General features: G+C 39.0%; 1 protein-coding gene across 21 annotated transcripts in view; it reads left to right on the plus strand.

Moving 5' to 3' along the window:
• Positions 1-10,175, plus strand: part of HP1BP3 (heterochromatin protein 1 binding protein 3) — a 41,684-nt gene extending 31,509 nt beyond the window's left edge. For 19 of the 21 annotated variants that reach the window (XM_025446843.3, XM_025446848.3, XM_035713949.2 and 16 more), the window contains 4 exons: positions 2,032-2,191; positions 3,804-3,915; positions 5,561-5,674; positions 6,111-7,930. In XM_025446843.3, the coding sequence (XP_025302628.1) occupies positions 2,032-2,191; positions 3,804-3,915; positions 5,561-5,674; positions 6,111-6,405 (681 nt within the window). In that variant the 3' untranslated portion in view covers positions 6,406-7,930. Of the gene's footprint in view, positions 1-2,031; positions 2,192-3,803; positions 3,916-5,560; positions 5,675-6,110; positions 7,931-8,869 lie in introns of those variants that run through there. The other 2 variants (XR_007408609.1, XR_007408629.1) reach the window with 1 other exon arrangement.
• Positions 10,176-13,687: the final 3,512 nt, after the last annotated feature.

A 13,687-nucleotide genomic window follows, 5' to 3' on the forward strand; every position in this document is an offset into this window, starting at 1 on the left:
TAAGTATTTTATTCTTTTTCCATGTTATTGTGAATGGAAATCGTTTCATTTTTTAGATATTCCTAGCCTATAGAAATACAACTGATTTGTCTACTGATTTTATATTGATTCAGTTTTGCTGAACTCATTTACTAGTTCTAGGAGTTTTTTTGTAGGCTTCTTAGGATTTTTAGTGGCTTCTCTAGGATTTTCTACATACAGTGTCATATCGTTTGCATATAAAGACCATTTTACTTCTACCTTTCCAACCTGGATGGATGTTTTGTTTTGCTTTTTTCTTGCCTAATTGCACTGGTTAGAACCTCTAGTACACTGATGAGAGCAGACATCCTCATCTTGTTCCCATCTTAAAGGGAAAACATCAAGTCAGCTGTAGGTTTTTCATAGATGCCTCTTATCAGGTGGAGAAAATATTTTCCTTTATTACTTGTTTGTTGGGAGTTTTTATTATGAACAGCTATTGGTTTTGTCGGATGATTTTTCTGTCTCTTGAGATGATCCTGTGGTTTTTGTCCTTTATTCTGTTAATATGGTATATACATTAATTGATTTTGTGGTAATTCTTTAAAGATTAGTTGTCATGTGGAGCCTGAGGCCATATCAGTGAACTTTTTGTACTCATGCCTTAAAATTTTTGGTCTTAAACTGAGTGGATCTTTTAACCATGCGTAATTTCATAACATGGTCATTTGGAAAATAGTGGTTCACTGAATTATGCAGATTATTAAAATACCACGTTTCATCAAACAATAACAAAAGTAACATTAATATCACCCACTGGCCTCATCAGAGCAGTGTTTAAGTACTAGGAAATTACCAAGCTCACCATGGTGTAAATACAAATGTTCTATGATTTACATTTTTTCTTGAAAATTTGAATTTTATACTTGGCAACAAATACAGTTAGTTTTCCTTGAAGGGAGAGGCTTATTTAATACATTTCCAAGAAAATGTCTACCAGATGCCCAAGTCTGAATAAGTATAGTTTATCTATTAGTTGTTCCTTCAAGGAAAAGGGGGTGTTCCATGAATAATGTAGCTGGTTCTGCTCACAACTCAATCACTCAGGTGCTTTTCCTTGAGACCCACCATCTTACCTCTATATCAGTTGACATGCTTTATGTGTTCTTCCCATCTCATCCCATAAAATATCAAAAAAGAAATGCACTGGCATTGAGATTTAATGAAATAATTTTGACTACTTCATCAAGGACATTCCTAAGGAAAATTGACTTTTTTCTTTTTAATCACAAGTGGATAGCAGTAGAGAATACAGTAACTGCTGGTACATTTTTGTGTCTCCTCCTTGATTTACACTAAGGTGGCGGCAGTTTTACCCACCATTGCTTTTCTACCGTTAGTGCAAATGTTACCACAGTGAGAAAGGCACATCACATCTTAATATTATTATGAAAATAGTTTTGACCTTGCAGATCCTCTGAAAGAGTCTCAGGAACTCCAGAGGGTTTACGGATCACTCTGAGAATCTCTAGACTATACCTGAGTTTGTCCTTTTACCCTTTTTGTTTATCGGTTCTGATCTTTCTTCCCCATCCTTTTATCCTTGGAATATGCTATGTTATTTTCTGTTGTATGATACCCTGCATATTTATCAAGCTTTTTTGTTGTTGTTTTCCTTACAAGATTAAAAAAAGTTCTTATTTTTGTAACTATTACGTTTTTCAGATTGAGACAGGGAAGTATTCTCAAAAGTGTCTTATTTTGGGGGGCATAACAAGTTAACTTGCTTATTGGAGTAGAGCTGTCACTCTGAGTTAGTGTGGCTGTTGCTGTTTTAGGTTGGATAGAGGGGTAATTGGAAAGAGGAAATATCCTTAGGAGGGTTGGGACTCCTCAGTTTGATTGAATACCTGATGAGTGGGAAGAGAAAGTCCCTAACCTGACAATTTATTGTAAAACATATCTGTGCTAATGCAGGAACTCCGACCCACCTGGTGCAGAGGAGTCTTGTCTTGACCTGCTTTGGGAGAGTGTTGTCTTGATGCTTTTCTCTTCCTCCTTGGAAAACAGCTGAAGAAATCAGGGGAGAAACCCCTGCTTGGTGGAAGCCTGATGGAATATGCAATCTTGTCTGCCATTGCTGCCATGAATGAGCCGAAGACCTGCTCCACCACTGCTCTGAAGAAGTATGTCCTGGAGAACCACCCAGGGACCAATTCTAACTATCAAAGTAAGACTCAGGGTTGTGCGCATTAACTGGGATCAGAGGAATTATCTTGTGAAAGATTTTAGAGCTCATGCTATTAATGACAAGGCATTAAGTACTGACTGTGAAAACCAAGAGGGGACAACAACTTGACAAATTTCTTATATAGGGATCCCTGGGTGGCGCAGCGGTTTGGCGCCTGCCTTTGGCCCAGGGCGCGATCCTGGAGACCCGGGATCGAATCCCACGTCGGGCTCCCGGTGCATGGAGCCTGCTTCTCCCTCTGCCTGTGTCTCTGCCTCTCTCTCTCTCACTGTGTGCCTATCATAAGTAAATAAAAATTTAAAAAAACAAAAACAAAAAAAACCAAATTTCTTATATATAGAAAGAAAAACAAATGATCAAGGTTCATCCTTAATTTACAATGTCTACTGAAGAGCAGGATTTGGTTGTACTTTGCTGTAAAGGTTTTTCTCCTATATGTTTTTACTGTAATTTAGATAAATCTTTTTTGGTTTAGAGCACTCTCAGGTATAATAGCTTTTTGCCTTTCTGAATGTTTACCAAAACATCTAATTTCACCTTGAAACTGAGCTGGTGTTTAAAACACGGCTTAGGTTATTTCTCATTGCCTTAAGCCCTAAAACAGAAAATACTTTTATTTAGTAAAGTGTATCTACCCTATAAGGTGGTGATTTGAGATGAAAAACCTCAGCCTAACAGCTCTATCACATGCGGATTAGTGAGGCTGGCTATTTTCTCAGTGGACTACTAGAAAGAGTGGTGTAGGGTAAGGAATGTGGAAAATAAGTAACAAAATGCAAACTGGACTGTATAACTTTAATTTGAAAGTCTTACTATTGACTTTTAGCATACATGCAGTATGAATTTTTTAATGTTATGAGAGATTGCTTTCTGATAATTTTTTTCATGTTACAAAACAGCTCTCTGTGCCTTTTTTTTTTTTTTTTTAATCTGTCCTTCCTTAAGATATGTATTGTGTTCAGTGTGCATATTCACCCTTATAGACCATTTCGTGATTTTCCCTTTTGGTTGAAAATTAGAAGAGAAGGTGAAGGTGGTTATTAACATTTCAGTTTCACTGATACCGCAGCTATGTTTTGGACACTGAATCGTAAGATGTAGTTTTGATGTGTCTTTGTATGAAAGATGAGAATTGGTGAGGCCTTTAGAAGCCATGGTATTGTTCTGTTACTGTTTGCTGATTCATGAGAAATCGGTTTTGTTGATATTCTGCTAGATGATTTTCCTAGTACAAAGGGGTATTCAGTGGATGTTTCAATGAATGGAGAGGAGAGATTTAGTTTTAGGTTGGCTGTTAATCATTTAGTTGCCTCTGTAGGGCTGGTCACCACTCTGGGCTCTTGTTTTCCCTCCTGTGAAATGAGGAATTTAAATGGTCTCTAAAGTCTCTTGCCGTGACAATTTAACTCTTTTCAAATTTATGGATGTTTAATTGTTAAGTGAATTTTCAGTCACTTTGACCACAAAGAATTCCTTTTGCACATGTCAACTAGTATCTGACAGGACAGTAAATTAATGTATAACTGATTGTGGTTGAGGTAATTATCAAATTGAATAAATCACTTTCTTCATTTCTGAATTTTTTGTTCAGTGCATTTGCTGAAGAAAACTCTGCAGAAATGTGAAAAGAATGGGTGGATGGAACAGATATCTGGCAAAGGATTCAGTGGCACTTTCCAGCTCTGTTTTCCCTATTATCCCAGGTAAGCAGCTGGCCCATAATGTGAAGTGTTGATCATTGTAAAATTTAAAATCTGATTTTAGGTTACAGGCTTGGGTTTCATGTACTAACTTACTACTGTTATTATACTTGAAGATAAAGACTACTTAAGGCAATGTTGCTTTTCTGTTTTGGGTTTTGTTTTTTCTTTTTAAGTTTTATTTATTTATTTTTGAGAGAGCGCATAGAGCAGGAGGGGGAGAGGGAGAGAGAAATCTCAAGCAGACTCCACAATGAGCATGGAACTTGACACAGGCTCTCATGACCCCTGAGATCATGACTAGAGCCAAGAATTAGATGCCTAACTGACTGAGCCACCCAGGCACCCCTAACTAAGGTAGTATCGTTTATAGAGTAAGAGCTTTTCATGTAGGAATGGGGGATTTTGACTAGAGCTTACTGTTAGCCATCTATTCCTAAAATCAAGCATTGAATTCTATGAGACCGTTGGCCATTTTTATATTCATTCCTTTTTTATTACGTAAATGATAATGACAAAAAGATTATTAGAGGATTAGATATGTTTTAACTGTCCTTCATTCAAGGAGGGAAAGCATTGGCTGTTCCCAAGAATCCTAATCTATCTTCTCCATACTATAGAAACAGGGAGGGCCATTTCCTTGAAAACCTCTTATATCTATAGTTTATTTATTACTGAACTAAAAAATATATTGAGCACCTCCTGTGGGCCAAGCATTATCCTGTGTACCCATGCAATGGCCTTCTTATTCTTTGATTTCTGGTAAAGTTCCATGATCTGTACCACTAAAACCCTATTTTAGCAAAAGTATAGTATAGTTTCTTATATTGTACCTTGTACACAAGCCTAGGTGTTATTTGGTTGCATGTTATTTGAATTTTTCAAATTCTTAAAGCCAAATACATAAAATGTTAAAATTTAAGGACTTATTAATCAATGGGATCAATATTTCTATCAGTAAGGGGAAAGAAAATTAGAAAATACTTACTGAATTTCTCTAAAACTTAGAAGAGATTCAGCCTTTACATTATTTTGAGGCTTTTTGCCAATATCATGAGGGCAAAAAATGTATACTCCTCTGCAGACTGTTTGCTGCCTTATAGATAATTCACTGCTTTATATTCAGTGGCAAGTACAGTGCTGGACACACATCAAGAGCTTAAATAATTATTTATTAAGTAAATGAGTAAAAATTGGTTTTATTAAATGGCAAGAGGAAGGGAAAGAATTATGGTCTGGGACTTTTATAGATTTGTTACAACTTTGTGTGTTCAAAATAGGTTAAACTGTAACCTGATAGGGCAGCCCAGGTGGCTCAGCTGTTTAGGGTGGCTCAGCTGTTTAGCACCACCTTCTTCCCAGGGCGTGATCCTGGAGACCCGAGATCGAGTCCCACAGCAGGCTCCCTGCATGGAGCCTGCTTCTCCCTCTGCCTGTGTCTCTGCCTCTGTGTCTGTGTGTGTCTCCCTCATGAATAAATAAATAAAATATTTAAAAAAAATAGACGTGTAACCTGATACTTGTAACATAGTATTTGGGGAGGGCAGGCAGATGTGTAATGTCCAGGAAAGAGCAGCTAGGTTCACATTTTTCCCCTGTCCTCTATGGGACTTCTCTTTTACCTAAGTTTTCTTTTTTCTTTTCATAGCCCAGGAGTTCTATTTCCAAAGAAAGAGCTAGATGACTCAAGAGATGAGGATGAAGAGGAGGATGACTCCTCAGAAGAAGACTCTGATGACGAAGAGCCTCCACCTAAGAGGAGGTATGGATGTGTGGGAGGCCTTTCTACCTTAGAGCTAAAAATGGCAGTAATAGTAATCGTGTCTTAACAACTCAGGATCCTTCTCAGAAAGTTCTTTGTGTAACATTTGAACTTGTCTTCTTGAAAATTCAGGGACTTTGAATTTAGGAAGCCTTGTGAATATATAATTTGCCATTTGGTCTGTTTGGCTATCCATAGTTTGTTATTCAAAGAAAAATAATGCCATATTTTCTTAGGAAAAACATGAGTTATGTATAGACTTTCATGAATTGGTTGAATTTTTACACAGTTTTAGTAAAGACTCTAATCACATTCCTATCCTTTACATAGGTGACTTTTACCTACACTAGATCTTTTCTGGCAAAGTATCTGGTCATCCTGGCAAAGTGAATCTCTCCAGTACTAAGTCATAGCCTTTGCTCTTTGGTTCTCACAGGTTGCAGAAGAAAACCCCAGCCAAGTCATCGGTAAAGGCTGCATCTGTGAAGCAGAGAGGGTCCAAGCCTGCACCTAAAGTCCCAGCTGCCCAGCGGGGAAAAGCTAGGCCCCTGCCCAAGAAAGCCCCTCCCAAGGCCAAAACTCCTGCCAAGAAAGCCAGACCCTCATCCTCAGTCATCAAGAAACCTAGTGGTGGCTCTTCAAAGAAGCCTGCAGCCAATGTGAGAAAGGAAGTGAAGTTGCCCAGCAAGGGCAAAGCCACCATGAAGAAATCTTTCAAAGCAAAAAAATAAATTTTATAGGAAAAAAAGGGTATCATGATAAAATTCAGAATCTTATTTTCTAAGGTCAGTGTGCATTTGTTTTAGTTTTGATGCTTTTAAAATTACATTTTTTTTCCTCCCCCATGAACACTGTGGGGAGGGAATATAAATAAACCAATTTAGGCATTTGTTAGCTTTAGGTGCTGTTCTTGGTGCCTGCCTCTTCCCTCAGTCATTTTAATTTCTTCGATAACTCCAGTTTTCCTGAACTGTATAATCTACATTTGTCATTTTTTTCTCCCTCCACCCCAACCATCTTTCTTTTTTTATGGTCAGCTTTGGCTTTTTTTTTTTTTTTTTTTTTTTTTTTTGCCTTCCAGCTTTATATAAACAGCTGCAGAGATTTTTATATTTGTAGAAAGCATCAAGAATAGGATGCTGGTCAGGTGCTGGAAGTAAACAAGAGGCAGTATATATAGCACTGACTGAATTGTAAAGCCTTCTGCCTGGAGACTTCAGTTATAGCTATATAATAATTAATCTTATTTATAAAACCACTCCACTAACCCTTTCTCTCCAACTGTGTAATTACAGAGACATCTTAGCTTTGGGAATAAGCCAAAAAAACGTTATAATTTCATTAGGTTCTGAAGACCTATAACTCCTTTGGGCCACTTTCACATTGGTCAGTTTCCAGGTATTTTTCACTGGCCCAGGGCATTGCGTTCTCTCAACCGCAAGCACAAATTCCCTCCACCACTTGATTTTTGAAGGGGAAATACAGGAATATATTGAATTTGTGAATTCCGGTGTCACCTGTGTTACCAAAAACCAAAACATGCAAAATCTCCTTGATCAAATGTTTAAATATATTTTTTAATATTTGGAGCATGAGTTGTCATTTCCAGTTTGCCTTTTTTATAAGGAAATGTTGGAGAGTTACATCATTGCTAATGTAGAAATGTTAAGTGGAAAAACACACAATTTCCTAAAATAAACTAAATTCCAGATCATCTGTGGGTTTTTTTCCCCCTCCTTTCTTTCCATAGCACTTTTGATATCAAGCAAGTGGCTTCCTTTCTGAGATATTTTAAAAGAAAAGAAAAAAAAAAGCAAATGAAGCCCAACTACCTAACCCTTTCTCATTTGTATTTGTTTTAGTATTGTGCAGTTGTGTTAAATAGTATTAGCTTTCTACTTGGGAAATACTGATTTCCAGTTATCATTTATCTTCCCTGTGGCACTTGACATTTTAATTGTCTTAAACTTTTTGGTGTATACCTTCTGGCCCCTTTGAGTGCTGCCAGAGGCAAAAGACGTTTGTTTCATTCATTCCACTTGCATTGTTTCCTGGGATCTCATCTGCAGCCTAACATGTGGCTGGGAAATGGACTTGAGAAGATTGGCTTGAAGTAGATCCTTAATCATGTGTGATCCCATCATGAGCTCATTGGAATTTGTGTTGCATGTAAGGCAATCTTTCCTGTTGTAAATCTTCCTTTTTTTATGTACATATATTTTGAAAAATATGAATAAACATGAAATTTTAAAGCTGCTGAACTGTAGCTTATATTTAAAAAATTCTAGTATATCCTTAGAACTAGCTAAGGTGCAGTCACTTGAGTCTTTTCTACCCCTTGGAATAGCTGCCATTCATTTTCCTTTTTATTTTCAGTTTTTAAATTTCTTTAAATTAAAAACAAAATTAGAGATTTTATTTATGAATAATCTCTACACCCAGTGTGGGGCTTGAATTCACAACCCCGCGAGAGTGCAGCTCTACTGACTGAGCCAGCCAGGGGCCCCCATCTTCCTTTTTAAATACAAGCTCCAGTTTATTTGCTTTTGAATACTTTATATGGATGGTAAATGATGTTTCTAGGTATATTGAACCTGATTGTTTAATGAACAAGAGGTTTTAAAAAATCATTCTGCGTTTTACATTAAGGTCCTTGTTTTCAAGATCATAGATTCCAGTTTTTTATGTTTTTAATGTTAAGATATATCCTTGGATTAGATAAAAAAAATACAGCACTGCCAAAGGTTTGATAAACCCTACAGATCTAATCTTAGAAAGTAATTCTCTTTTCTGTTATGCTATTTGGCAGGTAATATATTATGGTGTTGGGTACCTGTGCTAAGAATTTGTCTACTCTTCTGAGGTCAAAAGTTGGAGGATTTTGTGGTTTTCTTTGTTTTACAGTACCATTTTTAAAACGATATCCTGAACAATAACCTGGTAGCTATATTGTACATCAGGTGCTCCAGCATAGGGTAAAATGTTTGGACCAGATCATTTGAGATCCTTTCCAACTCTGACATTGTGTTAATTGTACAAAGTTTAGGTAAGGACAAAATTGTCCTTGCTTCAGAATCATGTAAAGGGAAAAGACAAGATGTTCACTACACTCTTGAGTGAAAATCCCCACCATCAAAGACATGCACCTTACTTATGTTAAGATAAAGGAATGTTTGGTTTTTTTCTCCCTTCCAGGCATTCTAAAGGAGCAGAACACATATATTTTACTTCCATGTTACAGAAAGGAAAACAGCAAACTCAAGAGGTAATCCCAGCAAGTTCCAGCATGGATCAGTGGCTTCAGTACTCTCTGTTAGTGACTTACTGAGTTTAGTTACAGTGTTTCATGCATTCTTAATCCACCTACAAACCACCTTTGGTAAATGAATCTCAGAAAGTACTGGGAGAGAGATTGTCAGCTGCTTAACCTACAAAATGAGAAAGAAGAGCTACCATTGCAAAATCGTGGAGAACTTTCCTTAGTAATATGATAAAAGTACTCAATACAGATTCTAACCATCCACACAGACTTAATGAAAAGAAGCCTGGTCCCGTATAAATCTTAGGAAACAGATCTATGTTTTAATCATGTCTGTTGGGTATAATTAACCAGAAAATAACATGAAACGAGCTAGTTAATATGCCAGTACCTTTAACATTTTCCCCATCATTCTTAAAAAGTTTGTCAGCCCCACTCTAGGTTTGCTAACCTCTTTTTGTACTTATTGTAAAGAACCTGTGAAATTATTCTTGCTCAGGCTGTGGTAACTCTTGCCATCCTGATGGATCAGGAGAAAGAGGTGAAGCCAGCCATATTCATGAAATGCTGTATTTAGCCAACTAAGAAAAACTTAAAATTTAGGATTATTGTTGAGATTTCTCATCTTTGATACCTGCAAAATCCTGTTAACGATTTTATTTCTCTCTGGGGTAAGCAAAAATTCTAACTTTGTCTATGGCAAGAAATTCTATTCTTAATTGGAAAAAAGATCATTTTTAAGCTATTCCCCAGAGGTTCTGATTGACTTTACTTCCCAGCATGCAGAGTTTGTTTTGCATTTTCATGGTAGAACAGATGGCCACTCAGTTCTACAGAGCTGAAGCTAAAGAACCATAACTGTTGAAGCTCTTGGTTTAGGAATTGCTTGACAAAACTGTGCCTAGAAGCCATAAGAGATCACTAACCGGTATCCCTCAGCTGCAGTGAATTTGCCTTTTTTAAGAAACTAATTTCTAACTATTTTCCTATATTATTTTCTTTTATTATTTTCCATAAAATTCTTCACTGGTTTTTCTGCTGGAGAAATTTTCTACCTTTGATCATTTAATTTATTAGCCTAGTCTGAATTGTTCCTAAGCAGTTTTGTCAACAACTGATATGTCAGAGGCAGCTTCGAAAGGTACCTTCTAAGTCATTTTCCTCAAAAATGGCAATTTTCTCTTGATACTGTACATAAATGTGTAATTAACGCTATTTGGTATTAAATCTGTTTAACAAAGAGACCTTTCTTTATGGTGCCTTGAATGTTCGATAAAGTGTAGTTTTAAATTCGACCTGTTACCATAAATAATAATGACAATCATAGCAAACACTAATTGAGTTTCTTCTACAAGTCAGGCTCTGTACATAGATTATCTCATTAATCCTTGGAACCCTATGAGATGGTGATTGTGTATTATCCCGTTACAGAAGGGAAAAACTAAGGTACAAAATGTGGTTCAGAAACTTGCCCCAGGTCATAGTAAATGGCAAAGCCAGAATTAAACCCAGTCTCTCAATGCAGAGCCGTCTCTATCTGTTCTGCTCTGTTGTCTCCCCTTGGTGGTTCTTCAGCCTTCTGAATTCTCTTACCCTGCAGCTCAGTGATTCTGTGTTCTGTTCATGGCAAACAAAGGACTTTAGAGAAGATTTGGAAATGAGATGAAACTGTTACATTTACTTCTAGAGGTTTGCTTAAGGTTTTTTTTTTTTTTTTTTTTAAGATTTTATTTATTTATTCATGAGAGACACAGAGAGCGAGAGGCAGAGAAACAGGCAGAGAGAGAGGCAAAGCTCCAGACAGGGAGCCCGATGCAGGACTCAATCCCGGGACTCCAGGATCACGCTCTGGACCGAAGGCAGACACCCAGCTGATGAGCCACCTAGGCATCTCGCTTAAGAAGTTTGATAAGAACTATTACAATTAGATCTTGGATCACTGAGGAATGTTGCCTAGACTGCCCTAAGTTGTGTTTTGGATACTGTACTTGTACAGTACTTGGTCATTTTCAAATCCTAGCCTTGGGATACTTTTCTGGTTTCCTCCCGGTTTACTTAACACAGGCCAGTTCTTTCAGTTTACCCGGTATGGATGCTCGTGAGAGCATTTCCTCCAGGAGCCTCAGCTTCTGTGAGAACTTTGACATTGCTCAGGAAGCATCTGTCCCACTCTATCAGCCCTAAACTTGTACTTGAAGAGGCCTACCAAGAGCAGTGCCAAAAGGGGGACTACTTGACAACTGAATCTTTTGGACCGGGTATCTGCTGAGTAATCATGAGCTGGAATGTTAGTAATCCTTGCTTTTAATACTCATGATTCTGAGAGAAACCTCATCACCTGGTCTCCCCTGCTGTCTCTGTCTGCTTTGCCCCCAATACCAACAGATGCTCTTTCCTAAAACCCAGAGAGTTCATTACACAGAGATCAAGGGTCACATGCTCTTCCAACAGAGCCATCCAGGACTCCAGTTTTTTATTATTTTTTAGCTCCATTGAATACTATTACCAGCTTCTTTAGGTAGTATTTGCTATTACCTGCCTTTCTTTACTTTCCAAAATGTATCCTGAACTCCCCTAATTCTTCTGTCTCTGGCAGCAAGGTCTCTAAGTGTTTCTGGAGAACGGTCCTCTTCAGACCTATACTTTTCAGTTGGGAAGGTACTAGGAACCATTCCTTGTTCCCTGCACAGATGGGGTACAGGTAGCAAGATAAAGTGCCTATTTCTAGGGCATCCGTTTTTTATTCCACAGTATTGGGAGGGTGCCACTATGTTAATGGTAACATTGAAACAAATAGAAGGAAGTGCAAAGTCCACAATAGTTAATAGGGTAAATCAAGATTTCTAGAAGTAAAGCAGCAGCAGCACTTTGGGCTCTACCAGGTGATCTTCAGGGGGAGTGCCCATTCACCCTTCTCTGGAAGCATAAGCACTGCCCTAACTGGGACCCTCCAACAGGTGCCTACAGTCTGTATCCCATTTGGAACTAATGGTGCAACCTCAGGCAAGTCACTTCACCTTCTGGTTCTCAACAGGAAAAATGGTAACATTTCTCTGATCCTGTAACCTCTACACTTTGCCAAACCAGAATACATGGGAAGAGGAAACTATCTGGCCACATAGTGTTGTGGTCCTCCACTTTTTGAAGGAATCTTAATCATTGTATTGAGTTGGCTTGGGCTGCCATAACAAAGTAGCACAGACCAGGTTGCTTAAACAACAGCAGTTTGTCTAGGAGGTCTGTAGTGTTGAAGCCCAAGATGAACGTGTCAACAGGGCTAACTCTGAGAGCCCAGGGAAGATCTGTTCCAGCCCTCTCTTCTGGGCTTATGGATGGATGGCTGTCTTCCTGTGTGTCTTCACCTCGTCTTCCCTCTGTACATGTCTGCATCTGAATTTCCTCCTATAAGGACCCCTGTGATATTGGATGAGTGACCCTAATGACCTCATTTTAAGTTACCTCTTTACAGACCTATGCTCTGACTAACAGTCACATTCTGAGGCAGTAGGGGCTAGTAGTTGAACAATGAGGGATTAAGGGAGAAGATACAGTTCAGCTCAAAACATGTCTCTGTTTTGTTGTTGTTTAAATATTTTAAACATGAGAGAGAAAGAGCATGAGCAGGGGGTAAAGGGAGAGGAAGAAGCATACTCCCCACTGAGCAGGGAGCCCAACATGGGGCTTGATCCAGGACCTCGAGATCATGACCTGAGCCCAAGGCAGACGCTTGAGCAACTGAGCCACCCAAGCACCCTTTGTTGTTATTTAATTTTTTAAAAAAGATTTTATTTATTCATGAGAGACACAGAGAGCGGGGGGTGGGGGGCGGGCACAGAGACACAGGCAGAGGGAGAAGGAAGCTCCATGTAGGCAGCCTGACGTGGGATTCGATCCCGGGTCTCCAGGATCACGCCCTGGGCTGAAGGCAGGCGCTAAACCTCTGAACCACCCGGGCTGCCCTTGTTTTTTAATTTGTGTTCTAGGTCACTTACTTTGGGAGAGTGCAATATTGAGGGTACATTGCAGGGACAGCCATTAGGACTCACCTTAGAGAATGGAATGATGGTGCTCAAGGTTAGAAAGTAACTCTCAGCATGGGGAGGTGTTGCCGAGCAAACAGAGGGAAGCTTGTGTGGTGAAAACCAGGTGTGGAGGAGCTGCTGGGCCAGGCCTGTTGCAGGCTCACCACCTCGGTGATCAGATTTGAAATGACGTGGTGTTACTTCCCACTCACATTCATCAGCTGGCAACTCCAGTTAAGATTCTAGGATTTTAGAGGAAAGGGGAGATTGTGAGAGCAAGCTCACACCTGTAGTTCAGTAAATGTCATTGACTCATCAGGAAATAACCATGACCCAGCCGTGAGCCCCAACATGTCCAGGGCTCATGAACCCAGCACCCTAGATTGCCTTTTTTTGTCATTTCTTGCTCTGCTGAATATAGGTAATTCCCCTGGGCTTCCTGCAGAAGTGAGTCATAAATCCAATGGTTGAAGTTCTACCCTGATGGCTCTGGGAGCTGTGTTGTCATGAATGTAGGATTAGACTCACAGGGCGGATGAGGATGCAGCAGTGGCCCGTTTTATGCTGCTGTCCCGCAAGGAACTAGGTTGGCTCGCCCCGGAGATGGCTGACACCCACGAAGTCTGTTTCCTTTGATGCAAACGTCAGCTTTGACATCTAACATACCTTTAGTAAGGCTTCGTGCACAGTAGAAGCATGGAGTTTTTATGCTTTTAGTGGAATTAGATCACC

The sequence above is a fragment of the Canis lupus genome, chromosome 2 (genome assembly GCF_003254725.2).
Source record: "Canis lupus dingo isolate Sandy chromosome 2, ASM325472v2, whole genome shotgun sequence".
Classification (NCBI taxonomy): domain Eukaryota; kingdom Metazoa; phylum Chordata; class Mammalia; order Carnivora; family Canidae; genus Canis; species Canis lupus.